The sequence below is a fragment of the Dermacentor andersoni genome, chromosome 1, assembly GCF_023375885.2.
Source record: "Dermacentor andersoni chromosome 1, qqDerAnde1_hic_scaffold, whole genome shotgun sequence".
Classification (NCBI taxonomy): Eukaryota; Metazoa; Arthropoda; class Arachnida; order Ixodida; family Ixodidae; genus Dermacentor; species Dermacentor andersoni.
The window spans coordinates 411525394-411548486 of NC_092814.1; the positions used below are offsets into that span (position 1 = coordinate 411525394).

The window sequence follows — 23093 nt, forward strand, 5'->3', positions numbered from 1 at the left end:
TGACATTAGCCAGGCGACCAAACTTCGGTATTATCCATCGCATCTTCAGCGTCTCAAAGGTCCTGCAGTGGCGAATGACGTCAGACACGGAATCCAAGCTTTCCTTGCCGATCAAAAACTTGTAGAAGTCTTCAGCTATTCCTTTCAACAAATGTCCAACTTTGTCATCTTCAGACATCTGAGAGTTGACTATCTTACACAGTTTCAGCACTTCTTCGATATAAGTCGTACAGGTCTCGCCGGGAATCTGAGCTCTTTGCGAAAGCGTCTGTTCAGCGCGTTTTTTTTTCCGCTAGAGTCTCCCAAAACACGCTCTGAGCTCCTCGACGAAAACCTCCCATGAAGTGAGCGTGTCTTCGGGATTCTTATACCAGACGAGCGCTGTCTTGGTAAGGGAAAACACAACATTGGACAACTGTGCGGTCGAGTTCCAACCATTATACCGGCTCACCCTTCGGTAGTTCGTGAGCCACTCGTCAACATCTTCTCCGGCTTTTCCCCCGAACGTGAGTGGCGCCAGGTAGTACTGCCACGGAACACCAGGTGTTGACCTTGAAGCAGCGTCAGATTCTTTGGGAATGTGCCAGGCGTATTCAGGCATGTCAGGTGAGGGTGGCGGAAGTCCGGCAAGTCGACGGCTTCGGCGAAGTTGCAGCAGCGTAGGCTCCGTGGTTACGAGATGTACCCCGCACCGTCCACGAATTTGTTACAAGTACGGGGAAAAGGGGTTGATTTAGGCGTGCGAGCGCAGGAACGGCAGGCTACGAACAACAGGAATGGCCGCTGCTCAGACTTCGTTTTTCTCTTCTCTTCTCTTCTTGATCCCCGCGTCCCTTTCATGCCCTTGAGCGTAACAATATATATATATATAGTCACGTGGTAGAGACGGTGAGGAAAGCCAAACGGTGAATGGCGAAACTAGCGTTATATTGGGCACACTTATGCCCACAAAAGCAAGGTATACTCACAGGACAGCAATAGCGGCGAACACGATCGGCGGTCGTCGAACCCTGATCAGCGGGTCAAGCGCGTCGGCTTTTATAAATTTTGGTGGTTTACATGCAGGCGCGTCATGAGCTGTGCGATAACATTTGTCAGGCGGTGACAAGTGGTCACCCGGAAAAGATAAACAAGTACACGTCTCAATACCCATCTCTTAAAAGCCATTCTGCAAACAAACGAAAGTAATAAACAAAGACACCGGTAGCAAAGAAACAACAAAATAAGGAAATTCGTCAGCGTGAGTAAAAGGGCTTAAGACGCGCCACGTTGACCACTTCAAAGCGTGCGCGGCGCCACTGTGAATGCGAAATGCCGTCTGGCACGACCACATAGTCCGGTTCGTCAATACCTTCGATGACCTTGTAGGGTCCGAAATAGCGTCGCAATACTTTCTCACCGAGTGCTCGTCGGTGTATCGTTGTCCAAACCCAAACACGGTCGCCGGGCTGGTACTCGACATCCCGTCGATGGAGGTTGTAGTGTAGGCTGTCGGTACGCTGCTGGGTCTTGATCTGTAGGAGGGCGAGCTGTCGGGCTTCTTCGGCGCGGTGGTGATAGGTGGTGACGTCAAGATTTTCTTCGTCGGTGACGTGCGACAGCATGGCGTCGAGAGTCCTCATCGATTTCCTGCTGTAAAGCAGCTTGAACGGCGTCATCTGTGTTGTTTCTTGCACCGCCGTGTTCAAAGCGAAGGTTACGTACGGGAGGACAGCATCCAGGTCTTGTGTTCGACGTCGACGTACATTACTAGCATGTTGGCGAGGGTCTTATTCAGGCGCCCCGTAAGACCATTCGTCTATGTGTAGTAGGCAGTTGTCCTCCTGTGCCTTGTCTGACTGTACAGCAGAACGGCTAGGGTGAGCTACGCTGTAAAGGCCGTTCCTCGGTCGGTGATGAGGACTTCTGGGGCGCCATGTTGCATCAGGATGTTCTCGAAGAAAAATTTCACCACTTCGGCTGCACTACCTTTCGGCGGCGCTTTCGTTTCAGCGAAGCTGGTGAGGTAGTCCGTTGCCACGACGATCCACTTATTTCCGAATGTTGACGTCAAAGAGGGTCCCAAAAAATCCATCCCGATGTGCTCAAAGGTCGCCAAGGAGGCTTCATCGACTGCAGTAATCCCGCTGGCCTTGCTGGTGGTTTCTTGCGCCGCTGACAGTCACGGCATGTCTTAACGTAATGGGTGACGTCGGTGGTCAGGCGCGGCCCATAATACTTTTCCTGCGTCGTCGACTGCGTCCGGGAGATTCCGAGGTGCCCAGCGGTCGGATCGTCACGCAGGGCGTGCAGTACTTCTGGACGTAGCGCTGAGTGAACAACAAGGTAGTTGGCGCGGACTGGTGAAAAGTTCTTTACTAGTAGGTTGTTTTGAAGCGAGAACAAAGACAATCTTCGCTTAAGTTCACTGGGGAGAACGTCGGTGTGCCCTTCCAAATACTCGACGAGATGTTTTATCTCCGGGTCTGCTCGTTGCTCTTCAGCGAAGTCTTCAGCGCTTATTATGGAAGGCGTCGTACGCCTCGTTATCTTGAGGCGGCAGGTCAATGGGGGGCGCGTGATAGGCAATCGGCATCAGAGGGTTTATATCCGAACTTGTAGGTTACAGTGATGTAGTATTCTTGTAGTTTGAGGTTCCACCGCGCGAGCTGTCCTGGAGAATCCTTTAGATTCGCTGGCCAACACAACGCGTGATGGTCGCTGATCACTTTGAATGGCCTGCCATATAGGTAAGGACGAAATTTTGCTCTAGCCCAAACGATGACGAGACATTCCTTTTCTGCCGTAGAATAATTGCCTTCCGCTTTTGACAGCGACCGGCTAACGTGAGCTATCACCTGTTCAAGTCCGTTTTTCATCTGGACTAGAACGGCACCAAGGCCTAGGCTACTGGCGTTAGCATGGATTTCTGTATCGGCTTACTGGTCGAAGTGAGCAAGTACCGGTGGTGACTGCACGCGTCGTTTGAGTTCGTCCAATGCGTTGGTCTGCGGCGTTTCCCATTTGAACTCATCACATTTAGTTAGACATGTCAACGGCTCAGCGATACGTGAAAAGTGCTTGACAAAGCGCCTGTAGTAGGCACACATGCCAAGGAATCTACGCATTGCTTTCGTGTCGATGGGCTGCTCGAACTTTGCGATGGCGGCTGTCTTCTGTGGGTCGGGGAGGACTCCAGATTTGCTCATCACGTGGCCCAGGAACAGAAGCTCATCGTAAGCGAAGCGGCACTTTTCCGGCTTCAGAGTGAGCCCTGATGACTTGATGGCCCCTAGTACGTTCGCCTAGTAATGTGCAGTACTAAGGTCATCGTCGAAATTTCCGGGAACGACAACGACGTCATTCAAGTAAACAAGACAGGTCTTCCGCTTCAGCCCTGCTAACACCATGTACATGACGCGCTAGAACGTTGCAGGCACCGAGTAGGGTCCAAATGGCATGACCTTAAACTTGTAGAGGCTGTCTGGCATGATGAAGGCGGTCTTTTCGCGATCTCTCTCGTCGACTTCTATTTGCCAGTAGCGAGACTTGAGATCCATCGACGAGAACCATTTAGCGTTGCTGAGCCGATCCAATGCGTCGCCTATAGTGGGAGGTGGGAGGGGGTATACGTCCTTCTTGGTGACCTCGTTCAGTCTACGATAATCGACGCAAAAACGCAGGCTTCCGTCCTTTGCCTTCACTAAGGCAACCGGAGATACCCACGCATGATGTCGTAGCGCAGCATTTCATCGACTTGTGTTATAGGTTCACGTTCTCGCGTCGACCTGGGTAAGAGTTCTTGCGGAGCGGCCGAGCGCAATCTTCGGTTATTACGCGATGCTCTGCGACTAGAATGGCGAAACTAGCCCGCGAAAGCAAGTTACACTCAAAGCATAGCAACATCGGCGAACACGATCGGCAGTAGTTGAAATCTGATCGGTGGGTCAAGTGCGTCGGCTTTTATACATCAGTCGCCTAATGTTCCACAGTAATCACTGGGACCCGCGTGTCGTTCACTAAGTTCCACACTATTCACGTCGCGCATCCATGCAATCAGATTACACAAGATTTGGTGACAGACAGCGGATGGAACCATCGATAACATTCCAGAAACTTCCGACACATGCCGGCGTGTCCTGCGCTGTGCGATAACATTTGTTACGTGGCGAAACGTGGTCGCCCGATGAAGATAAGCAAGTATACGTGTTAATATATATATATATATATATATATATATATATATATATATATATAACAAAAATATACTGGTTTCATAAGTATAGACAGCCGCGGTCATCTCTCGATCCCTCTCGGCGACTTCCGTTGGCCAATAATCAGTCCTAAGATGGCTCGACGAAAATTGCTTAGGTTTACAGAATCGGTCTAATACGTGGTCTATCCGTGCGAAGGGGTTGACGCCCTTCTTGGCGATTTTGTTCAAGCAGCGATAATCATCGCAGAAGCGAAGACTCCCGTCCTTCTTCTTCACTAAAACCACAGGAGATGTCCACGGGCGTTTCGACGGCTAGATGATGTCGTCGCTCAGCATTTCGTCGCCTCGTTGCCTTATAGAGCGCAAGGACAGCGAGAGGTAGAATAAAACGTTCATTGAGCTTACGCGGGTCTGAGCGGTTGGGTACAGATGCAGGAGCTGTGGGACCCAATGTCGGAGCAAGTCAAGTAGGCCTAGGGGGGATTGCCAGCTGCCGCGAGATGGGGGCGGTTCCCTTGTTCCCGTGCTCGTGGTCCCTGCGGTGCGGAAGCGTACTCCAGAACAAAAAGAAAAAACTAGAAGAAAACCACGTTGGGCGCCAGATGAAGGCCCCTCGCCTTCGCTCAGGGGGTCCGCGAGCCGCTACCAGCACGACAGAGGACCAGTGGCGCAAAGAACAAAAACCGCTTTAATTTACGGTAATATGAAACACTCAATCAATTACCGCAGCCTCGCGGCCAAAGAAGAAAACAAGCAAACAGCAAAGAAGCAAATCAGCAAAAAGCAGCAAAAGCAAAGAAGCAAGCAGCAAAAGAGCGAGGCAACAAAATATGCAAGCCAAAGAGAGCGACGAAAGAACGGCCGTTACAAACCATCAACCAACACAATCTTTCGGTCGATAACACAATGCATAAAGCCCAGAAAGCAAGCAAGCACCGAACCAGGCGCGCAAACACAGTTCCAAAAGCGAACAAGAGCACTCTTTCCGCGGACACAATGCAAATACGCTTTCCCCCTGCTCTGCAGCACGCTCGGAAAGAAACCTAGACGGGCCACGCCCCACCAGCGCCTCCCCAGGCCCGCGCCCCGGCAAAAAAGCCCCGAGTGCAGTCTCCGCTGCCTTCTTATCGGGCAGCCGCCTTCCCGGCGTTCCCCGCGCGAGTTCTCACGATACGCGATCGGTGCGCATGCTCCATGCGACGAGTGCCGTTGTGGCGCGCGTTTCAAAGGCTTCCCCCGTGCGCGCTGCAGAGAGGGCCCAAGGGCCCGACACTCCCCCCCGTACAAGACCGGACACCCGCCTGGGTGTCCAACAACACTATCTAACAACACTATCTAACAACACTATCTAACAACACTATGTAACAACACTATGTAACAACACTATGTCCAACCGCACCATGCATCGTCCTAGTCGAGTACATCACGGCTTTTGCGAAGCAAAATGTTCGGGGCAGTTGGCACGCCATGGGCTGGAATGGTGTCTAGCGTCGTTCGGAGCTCCACGTGACGGCTCCAATTGGCACGGTTAGCAGGGTTAGCTGTCTGATGGGCGCTCGTAGTATGCTTTGAGGTCGTGCAAGCTTACGGGCCCTATTACTCCGCTGCCGTGTTTTTCCCGCAGTAGGTAGACCAAACTAGAAATACGTTTCGCGATCACGTAAGGGCCATCCCATCTAGGCGCGAGGGAAGCAGCAAACCCTTTTGCAGCATCGCTGAGTGGGTGGGTGCGGCGGAGCACTTCGTCGCCGACCGCGGACTCCAGGGGCCGCCTGCCTTTGTTGTATTGGTTCCCATGTTCCAGGCGGGCAAGGTCCAAGTTTTCCCTGGCCTCCTTCAGAGTGTGGGCCAGGCGGCTGGAAAGATTCTGTGTGAACGTGGAGTAATTGCGAGTTCGTAGTTCAGAGCCGTTGGTGAAGGCATGCTCAATAGGAAAACGGAGCTCGCGACCGAGAAGAATAGCCGCTGGCGTAAACCCTGTCGACCGGTTTACTGTGGTCCTTGTGGCGAAAGCCATCTCCTGGATACGAACGTCCCAGTCCTTGTGCCGCTCGGTGAAAGCCACCAGCATTGCCTTGAGGTTTCTGTTCACACGCTCCGTGATGTTGGCTTGAGGGTGGTAGGGTGTCGTCCTTTTGTGCTGCACGCCAAGAGCTTTGCAAGTGTCAACGAATATCCTGCCTGTGAAATATGTGGCATTGTCTGTGATAAGCTGCGCTGGAAAACCGAAACGGGTGAATGCTTCCAACAGCCTATCCCAGATTATCTTAGAATCCAGCTTGCGTAGCGGGTACAGCTCTACCCATTTGGAGAAATGGTCAGTGACCACTAACAAGTATCGATTCCCTTTAGCTGACCTGGGGTATGGGCCCATAACATCGCATGCCACAATTTCCCATGGGTATCGGCTCTCAACTGGTTGCATGAAGCCCGGTGGCTTCCCTCCCCTCGGTTTCACGGTCTGGCAGGTAGGACATGTGCGAACGTATCGGAAGACATGCTTTCTCATGTGCGGCCATGTCGCGACGCGACACAACTTCTCAAAGGTTTTCTTTCCGTCGCTATGACCGGCGAGGCGGGTGTCATGAAAGTACTCTAGAAAAGGCTTCCGCAGCTTCCTAGGCACAACGACACGGAATGGGGACTCACCGCAATCCGTATCGGCAGCAGGTATATACCGCAAGAGCAGGCCGTCGTCTGCTTGCATGTAGCAGTCGTAGTTGCCGTTACCGGCAGGGTTGGCGTCGCCCAGTGCCTTGCGTATCAAGTTGCACTGGTCGTCGCTTAGCTGGGCGTCGAGTAGCTGCTGGCGGGAGATCAGTGTTCCCCAGGCGTCCACAGGCACTGCCACAGCCAGGACTTCGGGTGCCGGCTCGCCATCCCCGGAGAGTGGTGCTCGGGACAGGGCGTCCGCTACCTTGTTGAAGGTGCCTTTCCTGTATTCTTGTATTCTACTCTGTAATTATATTTCTGAAGGGAGAGGGCCCAACGGGCTAAACGGCCGGCTGGGTTTTGTAGCTTCGACAGCCACGTCAGCGCCTGGTGGTCAGTCTGAATAGTAAAGTCAGCCCCATCCAGATACATGTCAAATTTCTTGAGTGCAAATATAATTGCTAGGCACTCTTTCTCTGTTACGGTATAGTTCCGCTCTGCTCCTGTGAGGGTGCGACTTGCAAAAGCCAGAGGGTGAAGCTTTCCTTGGTGCTTCTGAAGCAAGACTGCGCCGATGCCATACTCACTTGCATCGGTCTGCACGGTGAATGGCAGGTTGAGATCGGGAAGCAGCAGACGTGCGGTATGGGCGATAGCCGATGACAGAGCTCGAAATGATCCCTGCTCCACGTCAGTCCAGTACCAACTGGCACCTTTCCGTAGGAGCTGGTGGAGAGGTCTTGCCAGGTCAGCGCAGTTGGGGATAAAGTGGCGGTAGAAGCCCACCATGCCCAAATACCGCTGCAGGCTCTTGACGTCTGTTGGTGGTGGAAGCTGCAGTATGGCCTGGAGTTTCTCCTCGTCAGGCCGGAATGTGCCTTGCTCAACAATGAAACCTAGGAGGTTGATTCTGGTCGAAACCAGTTGGACCTTCCGGGGGTTAATGGTGATGCCTGCGGCCTGCATTCGTTGTAAAACGGTGGTTAGGTGAAGGAGATGCTCCTCCAGGGTTTTCGAGAACACTACCACGTCATCCATGTAAGCCATCGCATAATTGAATTTGGCGTCCTGAAGCACAATATCTATTACACGCTGAAAGGTTGCCGGTGAATTGCACAAACCGAAAGGCAATCGCACAAATTCGAACAGTCCCCGATGGCAAGTGAATGCAGTCTTTGCAATATCGCAGGGGGCGATCGGAATTTGCAGGAAGCCCCTGCTGCAGTCTAAAGTAGTAAAGAACTTTGCGGACCCAAGTGAATACATCACTGAATCGATTGATGGGAAGGGGTACGAGTCACGAACTGTGACAGCGTTCAACCGACGGTAGTCGACACACAACCGCGCCGTGCCATCTTTCTTAGGTGCTAGTACAACAGGGAACGCCCAGGGGCTCTTAGACGGTCTTACTGCACCGGTAGCAATCATTTCGTCCAGCGCACTATCAAGAAGTGCCCGCTTGTGGATGCTCAGGGGCCGCGGATTGAAACGAATTGGGCGGGCGCATCCGGTGTCGATCCTATGAGTCAGCACATTAACGCTGCCAGGAGCTTCCGTGAACATTTCGGCAAACGGTTTAAGCGCTGTCTCGATTTTGGTCTTCTCCGCCGGAGATCCTGTGAAAGACTTCAGAACCGTGAGAATACCACCACCAGTCTCGGAGACCGCAGAGATATTGGCGGTGAACAGATTTGACTGTGCTTCTCGTGGCTTAGTCATGAACTTGAGTGGATGTGCATGCATGCCGTACTGGTAGGTGCCTTTAGAGAGATCGAGAACGATTCCTGCTTTGGCTATGAAGTTACGGCCCAAAATCACAGGGCAAGAAAGTCCGGGAAGGTGTAGGAAGCGTTGCCGGAATTTTTTATCATTGATGGTAACCGTTAACCGGGCTGCTGACGTAGCGGACGCAACGTGAGCGGATGCCATGCGAAGGGTCGTGTTTACACTTCGTAACTGTAGACGTTTCGTCTCGCAGGCACTTTTGACTCGATCGCCGAAAACAGAAACAGCAGAGCCGGTGTCTAAAATAGCAGGTACTTCTATGCCGGCCATTTTAACCGCCACCAATGGTGTTTTCTCAAGGTGGGCGTCAAGAAGACTGAACGTGGACGGCAAAGCCCTCACCATTTGTCCGAGATCCTGGGCCTTCGGTCTGGGGGGGTGACACCTTTCCGGTACAGCTACTACCGTTGATGCCGGTGGTGATTCGAGTGTGAGGAGCCGTTTCTCTCCCCCTCTCTGCTGCCGAGGTTGTCTGCGGCTCAGCGCCGTGGCCGCAGGATGGTGAGACGACCAAAACACCCGGCTTTTCGTAGTCTCGGGAACGCCAGCCCCCGCTCGGTGCTTGGCGGCCGCTGCAAGATGCTTCGATGTTGCAAGTGACACCGCGTGATGGTAGGCTGCTGCCGGAGAGGTCGTTCCGGAGCCTGCATGTTGCGAGGGGACATCGGGGCGCGGTAGGTCGTTGGCCGGCGACTGGTAGCTGCTCACCACCGCCGGCCCTCGTCGTTTCCCTGCTGGAAGATGCCCGGGGGGCTCGGGCACTGGCTCTTGTAGTGGCCTCGTCCTCCGCACTGGAAGCAGACTGGAATGCTCCTGCGTGTATCTTCTGCGCCTGATTGGGCGGCAGCCGCTACAGGCCTGCTGCGGCCCCGAGTGCCTGGCAACGTTGTTGCGGGTTCGCGGACCGGAGGCCGTAAAGGTACCTGGGTGGCAAAGGTGCGGTGAATGAATGGGTCTAGCGCCCTTGGGGGCGGTACCATATTCCCCGGGCTTGCAATCTGAGAACCGTGCCACGCGCAAGACGGCTCGAGGGCGGCTTGAGGCGGGGGTGGAGGCTGGTAAGTGAGCTCTGCCAACATCGCCGCCTGAATATCGGACGCCGCTTTAGAGAGATCGTCAAGCGAAGAGAAAGTACGGCCCCTTAGATAAGCCTGAAAGCGTGGGTGAGATTGCCGGATTGCCCGGGTGACTCTTTCCGTTTCTGGTGCTGAAGGATCTGCGCGCTCGTAAAGCTCCTGAAAGGACCGTATGTATTCTTGGAGGCTTTCCTCCTCCGCCTGACTACGGGCGCGAAGCTCGTCTTTCATGCGGACGACGTAGTCTGGGGGGAGGAATTCTGCTCGCAGTAGCTGCTCAAAGTGCGTCCAACTTTGGAATGACTGGCGACGACGCCAGCGGGCGGCGGACCCAGTCAGGGCAACGGGCAAAACGCGCTGAAGAAGAACGTCATCCGTAATGGCTTGCGCGTCGCGGTAATCTTGCATTTCCAGAAGGAAGTCCGCCACCGATTTCTTATCTGTGTGGCCTTCATATGTAGGCACAGCGAGCTGAAAACGGAAGCTGGCTGCCTGGTTTGTCTGATGCTCGAGCAGCGCGGTCAGCTGGGCAATAATGCTGGACATATCTTGTCCGGGCGCGGCTTGGCCCTTTTTATCAGGCATCGTACAAGTGGTTTGGCGAGTATGATTTTCAACCGCGCCCTTGTTGACTTTACGCGAACGTAGGTGCATTAAAATGCCGGCGGTGCATCTTTGGTGTTGTAAGTGGACGGGAAAAGCGGTCCGACGGAATGGTCAAGCAATGTGAAGCGGTTCTGCGGAGGCAGGATGGTGCGGAATAGCGGAGCGCAAGGACAGCGAGAGGTAGAATAAAACGTTCATTGAGCTTACGCGGGTCAGAGCGGTTGGGTACAGATGCAGGAGCTGTGGGACCCAATGTCGGAGCAAGTCAAGTAGGCCTAGGGGGGATTGCCAGCTGCCGCGAGATGGGGGCGGTTCCCTTGTTCCCGTGCTCGTGGTCCCTGCGGTGCGGAAGCGTACTCCAGAACAAAAAGAATAAACTAGAAGAAAACCACGTTGGGCGCCAGATGAAGGCCCCTCGCCTTCGCTCAGGGGGTCCGCGAGCCGCTACCAGCACGACAGAGGACCAGTGGCGCAAAGAACAAAAACCGCTTTAATTTACGGTAATATGAAACACTCAATCAATTACCGCAGCCTCGCGGCCAAAGAAGAAAACAAGCAAACAGCAAAGAAGCAAATCAGCAAAAAGCAGCAAAAGCAAAGAAGCAAGCAGCAAAAGAGCGAGGCAACAAAATATACAAGCCAAAGAGAGCGACGAAAGAACGGCCGTTACAAACCATCAACCAACACAATCTTTCGGTCGATAACACAATGCATAAAGCCCAGAAAGCAAGCAAGCACCGAACCAGGCGCGCAAACACAGTTCCAAAAGCGAACAAGAGCACTCTTTCCGCGGACACAATGCAAATACGCTTTCCCCCTGCTCTGCAGCACGCTCGGAAAGAAACCTAGACGGGCTACGCCCCACCAGCGCCTCCCCAGGCCCGCGCCCCGGCAAAAAAGCCCCGAGTGCAGTCTCCGCTGCCTTCTTATCGGGCAGCCGCCTTCCCGGCGTTCCCCGCGCGAGTTCTCACGATACGCGATCGGTGCGCATGCTCCATGCGACGAGTGCCGTTGTGGCGCGCGTTTCAAAGGCTTCCCCCGTGCGCGCTGCAGAGAGGGCCCAAGGGCCCGACAACAGTAATCACTGGGACCCGCGTGTCGTTCACTAAGTTCCACACTATTGACGTCGCGCATCCATGCAATCAGATTACACAAGATTTGGTGACAGACAGCGGATGGAACCATCGATAACATTCCAGAAACTTCCGATACATGCCGGCGTGTCCTGCGCTGTGCGATAACATTTGTTACGTGGTGAAACGTGGTCGCCCGATAAAGATAAGCAAGTATACGTGTTAATATATATATATATATATATATATATATATATATATATATATATATATATATATATATATATATATACATATATATATATATATATATATATATATATATATATAACAAAAATATACTGGTTTCATAAGTATAGACAGCCGCGGTCATCTCTCGATCCTTCTCGGCGACTTCCGTTGGCCAATAATCAGTCCTAAGATGGCTCGACGAAAATTGCTTAGGTTTACAGAATCGGTCTAATACGTGGTCTATCCGTGCGAAGGTATTGACGCCCTTCTTGGCGATTTTGTTCAAGCAGCGATAATCATCGCAGAAGCGAAGACTCCCGTCCTTCTTCTTCACTAAAACCACAGGAGATGTCCACGGGCGTTTCGACGGCTAGATGATGTCGTCGCTCAGCATTTCGTCGCCTCGTTGCCTTATAGCTTCCCGTTCTCGCGTCGACACTCGGTAAGGGGCCTGGTTGAGCGGATTCTTCGGTTATTATGCGATTCTTTGCAACTTGTGTTTGCGGAATCTTTGAGGGCGTTGAAAAGCAGTCTTTGTATCATTGGAGAAGAATTTCGATCTGTCGTGTGCTTACTCATGAGGAGGCTTGGATGTAGTTCGAAGACTGGTTCGGAAACTATGGCCGTCAAGGTAGATGCGACAGAATGTGAGATAATAACAAGAATTGCAGGTTTTCAAAATTTACTCGAGGTGGTACGACCCTCGTGGCCTTGTGGACGAGCTTGAACTCCTGGCTGAAGCTGGACAGAATCACTTACGCTTTTCCTTCATGCAGTCGAGCGATTCCTCTTGCGACGCAAATTTCGCGATCGATCAGTGCACGTTAATCGCCCGCAATGAAGCCTTCTACGTTTGCGGGTGTTTCGGTGCCGGCTTTAATGACAGTGCTGGAGCGAGGTGGGATACTCACTTGATCTTTGAGCACACTCAAGGCATGGTGACAACGAGAGCTCTCCGGCGGCATCACTTGATCTTCGGACAGCGTTATCGACTTCGACTTCAAGTCAATGATCTTGCCGTGTTGGTTCAGAAAGTCAATGCCGAGAATTACTTCTCGTGAATACTGTTGGATAACGAAGGTGGCCGAGTAGGTCCGGTCATGAACGGAAATTCTTGCCGTGCATATTCCAGTCGGCTTTACTACGTGTCCTCCAGCGGTGCGAATTTGAGGGTCTTCTCATACAGTCTTTCTTCAACTGGGCGGCGATGGGTCCACTCGTGACGGAGTAGTCAGCCCCTTTTTCAACTAAAGCGGTGACTGCGTGGCCGTCGAGAAGCATGTCGAGGTCCGTGGTTCTTTGTCTTCTGCTGCAGTTAGGTCTTGGTCTTGGCGTCAGGTCTTCTGTCGTTCTAGGTCTTGGCGTCAGATCACAGCTGCTGCGTGTTGACCGGTGGCTGGAACGTCCCTTTGTCAGGTCTTCTTTTGTCGGTGCATTCTTTGCTTCTAAGCTTCGTCGAGATGGCGGCGTCTCGTTGATATGTCCTCGAGATAGTCTTTTGGGCGTCTTCGTCGTCGGCGGAGGATCGTCTGTTCGACAACCAATAACCACACCTCCATCGTTCGCTGCTTTTAGTTTTCCGATTATGGGCTGATGGACCGGTCCTGGGCTGTGCCTGTGTATGGTCGGCGCTGCAGCGACAGGTAGCGAATTGGTGACTGCCATCGAAGGCTCCACTGGGAGGCGGCGAGGTAGGCGGTGATATCGGGAGGGCGTTTACTTCACTGCTGGCGCGGAGCGTTGACGGCGAACTCTCGCAGTCCCATTTTGCGGTATGAGCGCTGGTGATAGGCGTGACCCGCTTCCCCGCAGTGATAGGAGAGCGGACGGGAGTCGGGGGCGCGTCAACCGTCGGTATTCCTTCGAACGCTGCGCTGGGCGACGGTCGGGCGTGATGGCAGTGGCGGTGGTGGACGACGCATTTGAGGCGCCGCGGGGCCCTGGCACGGGTTCGAAGGGGGACCATGGCGGCGGGCGACGGCGGCGTATCTCATCGCTACTGGCTGGGGTTGCAGCGATTGAGACTGCATCACAGAAACTCCAAGCCATCGCTGTGAGTCCTCCTTGACTATGTCAGTGACCGAGGGCACCTGAGTTTGCGACTAAGGCAAGACCTTGCGCAATTCTTCGCGAACAATGGCCCTGATGGTCGCTTGAAGCTCGTCGGAGCCCAGTGCTTGCATGGCGCCCTGCGGCGTGAGAACTCGGCGGTTATATTTCCTAGAGCGCATTTCCAAATTTTCTCAATCGTCGTTGCCTCTGTCAAGAACTCAGGTATGGTCTCTCGTTGGTCGCGGATCAGTCCAGAGAAACGTTCTTGCTTGACGCCCCACATGAGGAAGCGACTTTTTTCTCCTCTGACATTTTCGAGTCGGCGTGCACGAAAAGACGGGCCATCTCTGCCGTGAAGATCGCGATAGTTGCATTGAATAGCTGCACTCGGGTTCCTAGTAGAGCTTGGGCTCTCTCTTTGCGCACTGCGCTTGTGAATGTCTGGAGGAAGCTGCTGCAAAACAGGTCCCCCTTTGTTAAGGTGTTTTCTCGATTTTCGAACCAAGTCCTGGCGGGGTTTTTCAATGCGAAAAAGATATGGCGTAGCTTGTCGTTGTTGTTCCAGTTGCTAAATGTAGCGACCCTTTCATACGCCCCCAGCCGGCTTTCCAGGTTCGCAAATGTTGATCCGCGGAACGTAGGTGGCAGTCTGGGTTGCTGCAGCACGATCAGTGTTTGTGACACAAAGGCTGCCATTGTAGCTACTGTTGTGGCCGTGCACTGCCTGGCCTTTTCAAGTAGAAGTCCCCACTTCAGTAGCACTCCTTACTGCCAACGGCTACCTCGCTAACCCTTGGCGACGTTGGCACAATCTACGCACAATCTACGTAATAGCACTGCACCTCATTTCGATGACCCCAGGTTATCACTTGGGCACATCTTGACGAAAGCCTTGGAGCAGAACACTTTCGGTCTCCTCGAATGCCCTCCACGGCCCTCTTTTGCCGCCGGCTTGGCTCTTTAGTTTGGAAAAACGTTCTTCTATACCTCTCTCGAGGTCTGGGCGTAGCACAGTCAGGCGAATGGGGGCTCCATCGACAGGAACAGTTCACTTGGCGTTTGCCACGCTGTTGTGGTCGCGTTGTTCTGGTACCTGAACAGAAACAGGTCCATGCGGTGCTGTAGGGTGCTGTACTCGTTCTCTTCCTGATCGCTTCAGCAGGCAAGAGAAGGTCATTGACAACTGAGAAGAACTGCACGTAGTCTGAGGCATTGCGATCATTCAACAACGGCAACCGCGAAAGCGCGTCAGCGTTTCCGAGATTGTTGTCTTTACGATACATACATTTGTACTTGTACGCCTCTGGCAACAATGCCCGGCGTTGCATGCGTGCTGCTGCCATTACTGGAACGGGCTTGCCGTGTGCCAGAAGGGTAGCTAATGGCTGGTGATCGGAGTAAATGACAAAACTACGCCCAAACAGGTACTTGTGAAACTTTTTCATCCCAAACACCACGGCGAGAGCCTCTTTTTCAATGCGAGCATAACCTTGCTCAGCTTTGCTTAGTGCCCTAGACGCTTGTGCAATTGGCTTTTCATCTCTACGAATCTTGTGAAACAGAATGGTGCCAACGTCATACATGGATGCATCGCACACAAGGCCTATCTCTTTTGTTTGATCGTAGTAAGTCGAAACCTTCTCTTCCGTTAGCCACGTTTTAATTTGCTGAAACGCTTGCTCTGTTTTACGTGATCACTTAAAGCATTTGCCTTGATTTACAACCTCGTGCAATGGCCGTAGCCTTGCGGCCATACTGGGAACAAATTTTCCATAATAGTTATTCAACCCCACGTAGGCCCGCAACTCTGCCTCAGTCTTTGGTGCAGGCGCCTCCGTTATAGCCTTCACTTTTTCACGTGACGGGCGTATCCCTTTTTCGTCAAGAACGTGTCCTAAGCGCCAGAAAGACCTTCGCAAGAACTTACGCTTTTTTTTTCAATCGGATGCCTCGGCCCTGAAACCTGGGCAGCACACTTTGTACTTTCTGAAAACATTTGTCAAAGGTAGCTCCTGCTATCAGCAGGTTATCCACATAGCACGCTACCCGATTCACTCCTTTCAAGACGTCATCCATGAGAGCCTGAAAAATAGAAGGTGCACTCGTAATGCCATAGGCCAAGCGCGTGTACTTGAGCAATCCCAAATGTGTGTTGATCCCGACTAGCAATTGCGCCCGCGGATGCAATTCCAGCTGCTGATATGCGGTAGACAGGTCAAGCACAGTGAAATATTTGCACCCGGCCATTCTTACAAGCAAATCCTCCATGACAGGAAGGGGTTAATTATCGGTTCTAAGGCATGAATTTAGCGTCACTGTAAAATCGTCACACATCCCGACATGATTCTTCGGTTTAAGTACGACCACTGGTGGGTTCGCCCATTCACTCTGCCGAACAAGTACTAATACTCCTGTCTTCATGAGATTCTGCAATTCCGAAGACACTGCTTCCCTAACCACAAACGGCACCAATCCGGCTTTACAAAAGAGAGGCAAACTAGCCTCTTTCAGCACTAATTTAATTGCATTGCTCTTGATTAGACCCAAGGTAGGCTCAAAAAACTTAACATACTTCTGAAACAACAACGCCACTTTGCAAACCACGTGCGCACTAGACCAAAATAACTTAAGTGCCGCCAGCCAGTCCTGTCGCAACAGCACAGTGTTGGTATTGTAGTTTGTCTTGACGACAATTAATGGAAGCTGCTTGTGCTGACCGTTCTAATCTACCTAAGCGGTTAGCTTCCCCGTTACCGGCGGCAGAGTGCCTCCGTAAGTCTTTAGCTTAGGATTGCACAGCTCTTTGGGCAGGTTGGGCCAGTATTTCTTGTACAGTGGCGCTGGTGCAATTGATGCACACGCCCCTGTGTCAATCTGCATTCGAACACTTTTCTGCTCTAGCTTCAGACAAATTTCGTCAAGTCCCGTGCGTCCCTCGCAGGAGTAGATATTGTGCAGCAGACGTTCACCCGCGTCACTGTCCTCATCTATCACATTCGCAGAGTCTCTACCTCTGCACATCCTCAGCGAAGTGTCGAACACGTTTACATAACCGATAACAAAATTTGCGAAATTTGCAGGTAGATACTGCATGCTCTCAGCCGCATCGCAAACAGTATGGCGATTCCGTCCCCTTTTCGCTCTCTTCCCCCCCCCCCCCCCCCCCCCCCCAGCGGGTACCGTAGCAGTTTCATCTCTCCAGCGCGGCGGGTGTTGCCCGCTGTCTGGCTTTCGGTGAAGAGCGCTGACGGTTCCTTGCCCCACGCTGGTCTGAAAATCCCGGGTTTCCTTGCGGGCCAACTTGATACCCCTTGCGATCTCGCAGGCATTTTTAAGCGTCAGCTTGCTTTTCTTCAACTACTCTGCTTGCGTGTCTCTGTCACAAAGCGCGGCCACGAAGTGATTGCGAAGAGCCTCGTCGAGAAACGCCCCGAAGTCGGAATATGCCGCCAACCGCTTCAGCTATACTGCGACAGCTGCCACCATTTCGCCTTCTTTGTGGAAATGACGATTATATTTTAATAGTTCTGGAATTACAGAGGATTTTGGTACGTATATTGCTCTTGCAGGATTTGTGCCAACTGTGCGTATGTCTTGTTTTCGGGCTTTTCCGGTTCCAATAAAGTTTTTAGTGTTTTGTAGGGTTTCTTTCCTATTGTCGTTACGAACACTGAGACCTTCAGACCGTCGCTCACCTTAGAGTCCTTCAGGAAATGTTTGAACCTCTCCATGTAGGACTCAAAATATTCATCGCCGTTCTTGATTAACTGATCAAACCTGCTATTCGAAGCCGTCCTGGCAGTTTCCTCGCAGCACACTCCGGAACCGCTGTTAGGTGTTCCTTGCAGCCCGACGGAATTCTGATCCCATCTTCGTCGCCAGTATGTGGTAGCCGTGGGTGACGAGGCGCAGATCAAGTGACGATGAACGTAACAGTTTATTAGCACGTGAGGGCTGAGCCCATGCGCGATACGCCCATGATGAGCCCATGAGCCCGATGAGCGAAGCGCTTTCAGTATGACGTCACACGCGCTTCGCATGACAACACAGTAGCATATAAGATAGCAGCTGTTTTCCTAGGTTAGGTCGTGTATGCGAAAAATGCCATCTTTGAGCGTGTCGTGTACGTGCCGTATTCATAATAGTTTAATTTTCATTTTGGCAGCTGCGTAATAAGCACCGGAAAAGTTGGCCGGTATGAGCATCGCAAGCAGAATTGAGAATAGCACAATTGGCTTTCTTTCACTGTAAATATAGTTTCCTAATGTGTTCTTTTACCACAGGCTAGAAAAGAGTAGTTCGGATGCGACAGGAAAAGTGCATTTCGACCATCTTCAATTCTGCTGAAAAAAATAATATAATTTTGCTTCAATGAAGGAAGTAATTGTCGAAACGACAATCAAGTCCACTATTAGCATACGCTGCTGGAACATCTCAGCAAAATTTCCAGCCGTGAGCGGTGCGTGGAGCTCGCAATCGGAGCGCTAAGTCACATTTTTCTCAAATGCTCGCTTTTCAACAGAAGGCTGCTCCTCACTTTTTTCTGGGCGCTTCATTTCGCAATATAGCAGATTTCCACACTCGGCTGCTATTGGTCAATACCTGACATCAATAAAGAAGGATGTTTCGATCAGTGCGCTTCTTACTACTGTTTCTGTGTATATTGCTGCAAAAGCATCAAATGACCCACAGGGAAAAAAAAAGAGAAAAACGGTGTCTGTAGCAGCGAAACGGCTCCTAAAATATTATTCGCTGCAACGCCACGTCACTTGCGCTGCTCGACAGCCAAGGTCGGGCGAAAGGAAACACCTGCTGCTTCGCTGGCGCGCCAGGTGGTCCATGAGGGTATCCGTGAATCGACGTCACCCTCCTCTCTCTCAGAAGCTTGTGTTATCCGCGCGTTCCTGGTGCACCATGACTGCAGTCAAAGAGCGGCGTTCCAGCTGCAGAAGCCAACTCACCAGTTCTTGAACATTTGAACACGACTTACTCGAATCACCCCCAAGTATACACAGATGGCGCTGCGAAAGTAGACGACGACCGCTGCGCAGGTACAGTCTATATTCCCTATCTGAGACATGCGCGGTCTGGCCGTCTGGACTTTAAAGCTTCGTGGATAGTTGTGGAAGGCGTGGAAACAGCTGCTGCTCTCCGTAAACTAAAGACATTGCCTCCACAGAATGTGGTTCTGTTTACGGGCTCAAAGGCTGCGTTGCAGCCACTCTACTGAGGTCTACTGTCCATCAAGTACCCGCGCAAACCAGTAGCTCTCGTGATAGAACGCGGCAATAAAGGCATCATAGCAAAGTTTCTGTGGATTCCATCCCAAATTGGTATTGCTAGTAACGAAGAATCTGATGCTCTTGCTTACGCAGAGCTCCATAATCCCCCCAAAGCCAAGGCCTCAAAGAATAAATCGAGTTGAAATATCTCACATTGATATCACTTTGGGTTCAACCACATATGCCCTGCGTAACGAAGAGATTTTGTCGAGAGGAAGCCTCATTTCTATATTGAATAAGGACAAGACATGCTAGTACACCAGTATGGTCGTTTAATACGGGGCGTATCAGTTCTGCGAACTGTACGGCATGCGACGATACAGGACACGTTCAACACTTTCTGTGGTTGTGCCCAAAATTACAAGATGAAAGGGACGCTATCCTGGAGAATCTGCGAGGCACTTACGCATGCGTACCTGCGCCATCTTGTGTTGCCCGAAGGATCAGTTATAGCCCGCAAAGAAACGTCATGTCTCCTTGTCGCAATCTTAAGAGAAATTGCTATGATGGGCATGGGGGGAAACACCGCAATGATGCTATGAATTGCTCGGGTGCCGCAATTGCTCGGGCGGAGCAATTGCGGCCTTGATTCCCAGTCTAAATTGCTCTGTTGCTACAACTCATCATCACCACCACCACCACCACCTGGTCCGCGCAAGCTCTCGGCTGTGTTCTAACTTCGCCTCGGTAATCGCTGTAAAGAAAAATAATGTATAAAGAAGCTGAATAAAGAAATAAAAAAAAACGTTGGTGGTAGTGAGTTTCGAACCGACGACCTTACGCTCAGAAGCCAAGTGTCTTACCCCCTTTGCTAAATCAGAGCTTTTTCTTTCTCTTTATTGGCAGTTTGACGAAAACAGAAGAGAGAACACTGTACATAAATCATTAGAAAGACAACCACATCCACTGGGTGGAGCGCTGATTATACATGATTGAAGTTAGCAACTTCATCCATCGTACTTATCTACTCTGGAGGATCACTCTGGCTCTTTAGTGCATCTCTAATACATAAAATGCTCTCAACAAAGTACTTCCTCACACGGCGAGCATCTATATCATCATTCCGGACTGTCATACGCACTTTCCATAGACTGTACAGGCCCAGTAAAATGATCATGTCCATGGGTATGCTTCCAAAATTTGGGACAGGTAAAAACCGGATGCCGCGATGTGACGACGGGAGGTCCTTTTTTTAGGGTCCGTTGGAGGATTTCCCGCAAGAATATGGTATCCTAGCATTCGAGGAAGGTATGTTCAATGGTTTCGGGCTTTTTGAACAAAAGACATTCAACATACCACGGAACAAAAAAAAACAACTTTCTTCAAGCTAGGGTTTAACAGGCAACGGATTGCTGTACGTGAACCAGGAAAAAGAACATATTTGCTGAGGAAGGAATTAGCATCTTTTGTTTTACTCTTCACAAAGTAACCTCCTGGACCTGCACCGTATACAGACCGGCACATAAACTTAATGCACCGGTAGCATCACATCACATACATCTTTGTATAGTTTTCTTCTTTTAGCTCTGGACAAGTACCTCAAAGACAATCCAGCTTTCAAAAGCTAGAAAGCTGAAACAGCCTCACGTAAGAAACCGCGAACAATTGCGCATCTTGTATCCTTCATCGCCAGAACAAAATATGCTACCGTAGCCTTACTTCTACTAAAGTATGCGAAATGGGATCGCTTTGACCACGTAAACAAAGGAACCTAGGCGCCACCTGTCGAAGAAACAAATGGGCTAGCCCCTTACCTCCCCCTCTCACAGAGCGAAACAAATTGTTCTGGTTTGTTCGCTCCCCAGCAGGTCCCCACACAAAGACTGCTAAAAGACTGTGCAGCTTCAGCACATTGACTGTCTTCATCAAACAAAACTTGGAGCATTTACCAAATTTTCGAAACAATAAGCATATTGCACACTTTTTACCGAGCGAGAACTGATAGTTCACGCCAACCCCGGCTAAACGTTTTCTCTCACACTAGAGCAGTTTCTCCATTCCAGTACTGAGAAGCATGTTTGTACTGATACAGAGCTAAGCCTACGAATGTTACTGGCATCTCAGTCCGCTCTATGTTTTGAAACAAAGGTGGTTTGTTTTCCCGGCTCCCGTGCCGAACACCCAAGCATTTCCCCGATTAACAGCGCTTCCGCACATTCGACAAAACTTGTTAACAATTTTAACTGTTTCGGTGACGTCCTCCCTCTCTCTACAGAAAACAGCTACGTCGTCTGCGCATGCTAAGATTTTTATTCCGTTCCTCATTAAGCTAAATTCCCTCCCTTGTTCACTAGGAACAGCCCTTAACGAAAGGGTTCTAAATATATAGCAACAAGGAAAGGAGATAGCGGGCATTCGTGCCGAACTGATATCAGCACTTGAATGATGTTGTCACACGCTTATTGACGACAAGACTCGTAAAACACTCTGCATATGCCATCTGAACACCTTATAATACTAGCTCGGGAACCAGCCGATCAGGCTACGGGGTTACTACGTAATTAGTTAGACACGCGGGATCACCGAAGGTCGCGGTTTTAGTTCACAAAACGGTGATGGCTGGGGGACAACATCATCAACATGACGACATTATTGCCGCGAATCTTTGCAGTGCTTGCTCATTCTTCATATCTGCCGCCACGCCGCTTTATCGCTTTGTTTGCGACGCAAGGCGCGCCCAGATTTATCTCGATTGATAGCATCCAGACAGAGCTGATTCTAGGTTGTTCCAGAACATTCTAGTACTTTGCACGCTTTATCTAGAAAGCTCGCTATCAGCTTTAAATTGAACGCATACGACAGCGGCGGGCATTCTGTTCGACGACCGCCGAGTGCACTGGTCGCTTCGCCGCCGCCGGGTAATTCAGTCCATTGTGGGCGCAAGTCAGCCCAATAAACAGTTTTCTGTTGACGAACTTTTGTCCGTCTTCATCGCCCCTGCGACTGCCGTCACCACTACGTGACATCTGGTGGAGGTGCGCGGTAGCCTTCCATGTTCCGGACGCGTCCTTCAGTCGTGAAGCCAGCCGTCAGCGCTTCGCACCCGAGGACGAGGCAGCAGCTCAGCGAGCCAGCCGACGTCTCCAGGGAGAGCATCCTGAGTTTGGGACCTTGCCGGACCGCACCAGAAAGCGAAAAGACGCTGCTATGAGTACCGCAACCTCGCCGAAGATGCCGACACCGATAATACTGCAGCAGCCGCGGGGGCCGCCAACCATCAATGGATCCCTAGGCGAAGACCCCGAAGAATGGTTGGACCAATTTGAGCGCGAGCCATCGTTCAACAAGTGGGATGATGCGGCAAAAATTGGACAGGTATTTTTCTCATTGGAGGGCTCCGCACGCACGTGGTACGAAAACCACGTGGTCTCCCCTAAAACGACATGGGAGCTATTCAAGAGGGAACTATTGAATGTATTCAGCAGTGTCGTGAGGAAAGAAAGAGCCGAACGTCTCCTCTAGTCCAGGATCCAGCTGCCAAATGAGCCCTTCCGTGGTTACGTCGAAAAGATGAAGCGCCTATTTCACCGCGCCGACCCCGAGATGACCGAGGAAAAGAAGTGTTAGGCCGCACATCTCTCGAGCATGCAGAATGGACGGTGTAGGGCTGCATGATTGTTTTGTATATACTTTTGCAGTGCCGCGAGTTGCCCATGCGTTTTGTGAATAGGGAGGCGTCCACCCCCCAGCGCGTCGGGCAGCAACCGTTTCTGTTTTTAAGGGGTCGGACGGCCCGCGTGGTGTCTGGTTACGAGCCGAGGCGCGCGCCGGGGGGGGGGGGGGAGGGAATCTCTCTCTGGAATCCATTGTAGCACCGGCCGAGCTTGCTCAGAGGATAGAGCGATCAAATGAGAAAGCCGAGGTAGTGGCCTGCAATGTTACTTTGGAGGAGGAAGGTGTTTCTGAGGAAGTTGAGCTAATTGATGAAGAGAGGGATGAGTCATTAAGCCAGAAGGGAGAGTTCCGCAGAGTGCAGCTAGCTGACGCTACCTTAAAGAAAGGTTGGGAAGATGCTCGGAGTGGGAAATCCGGCATGTTCGTCTCTGATGGACTCTTATACCACTGGGACTCAATAGTAGGCACCCGAGTGAGACAACTAGTTGTTCCCAAAGACAAGCGCAGTGAGTTGATGCGCTTAGCT

The 23093-nt window shown here is 51.5% G+C and overlaps 1 protein-coding gene and 1 pseudogene across 1 annotated transcript; both read right to left on the reverse strand.

Annotated features, from left to right (window-relative positions):
• Positions 1-8525: 8525 nt before the first annotated feature.
• LOC126518685 (uncharacterized) lies at positions 8526-10380 on the reverse strand. Its single transcript, XM_050168452.3, has one exon. The coding sequence runs from the start codon at positions 10360-10362 to the stop codon at positions 9337-9339; it is 1026 nt and encodes a 341-aa protein (XP_050024409.2). The 5' UTR covers positions 10363-10380; the 3' UTR covers positions 8526-9336.
• Positions 10381-14684: 4304 nt separating this feature from the next.
• Positions 14685-22048, reverse strand: LOC126518687 (uncharacterized; annotated as a pseudogene).
• Between the last annotated feature and the right edge of the window lie 1045 nt (positions 22049-23093).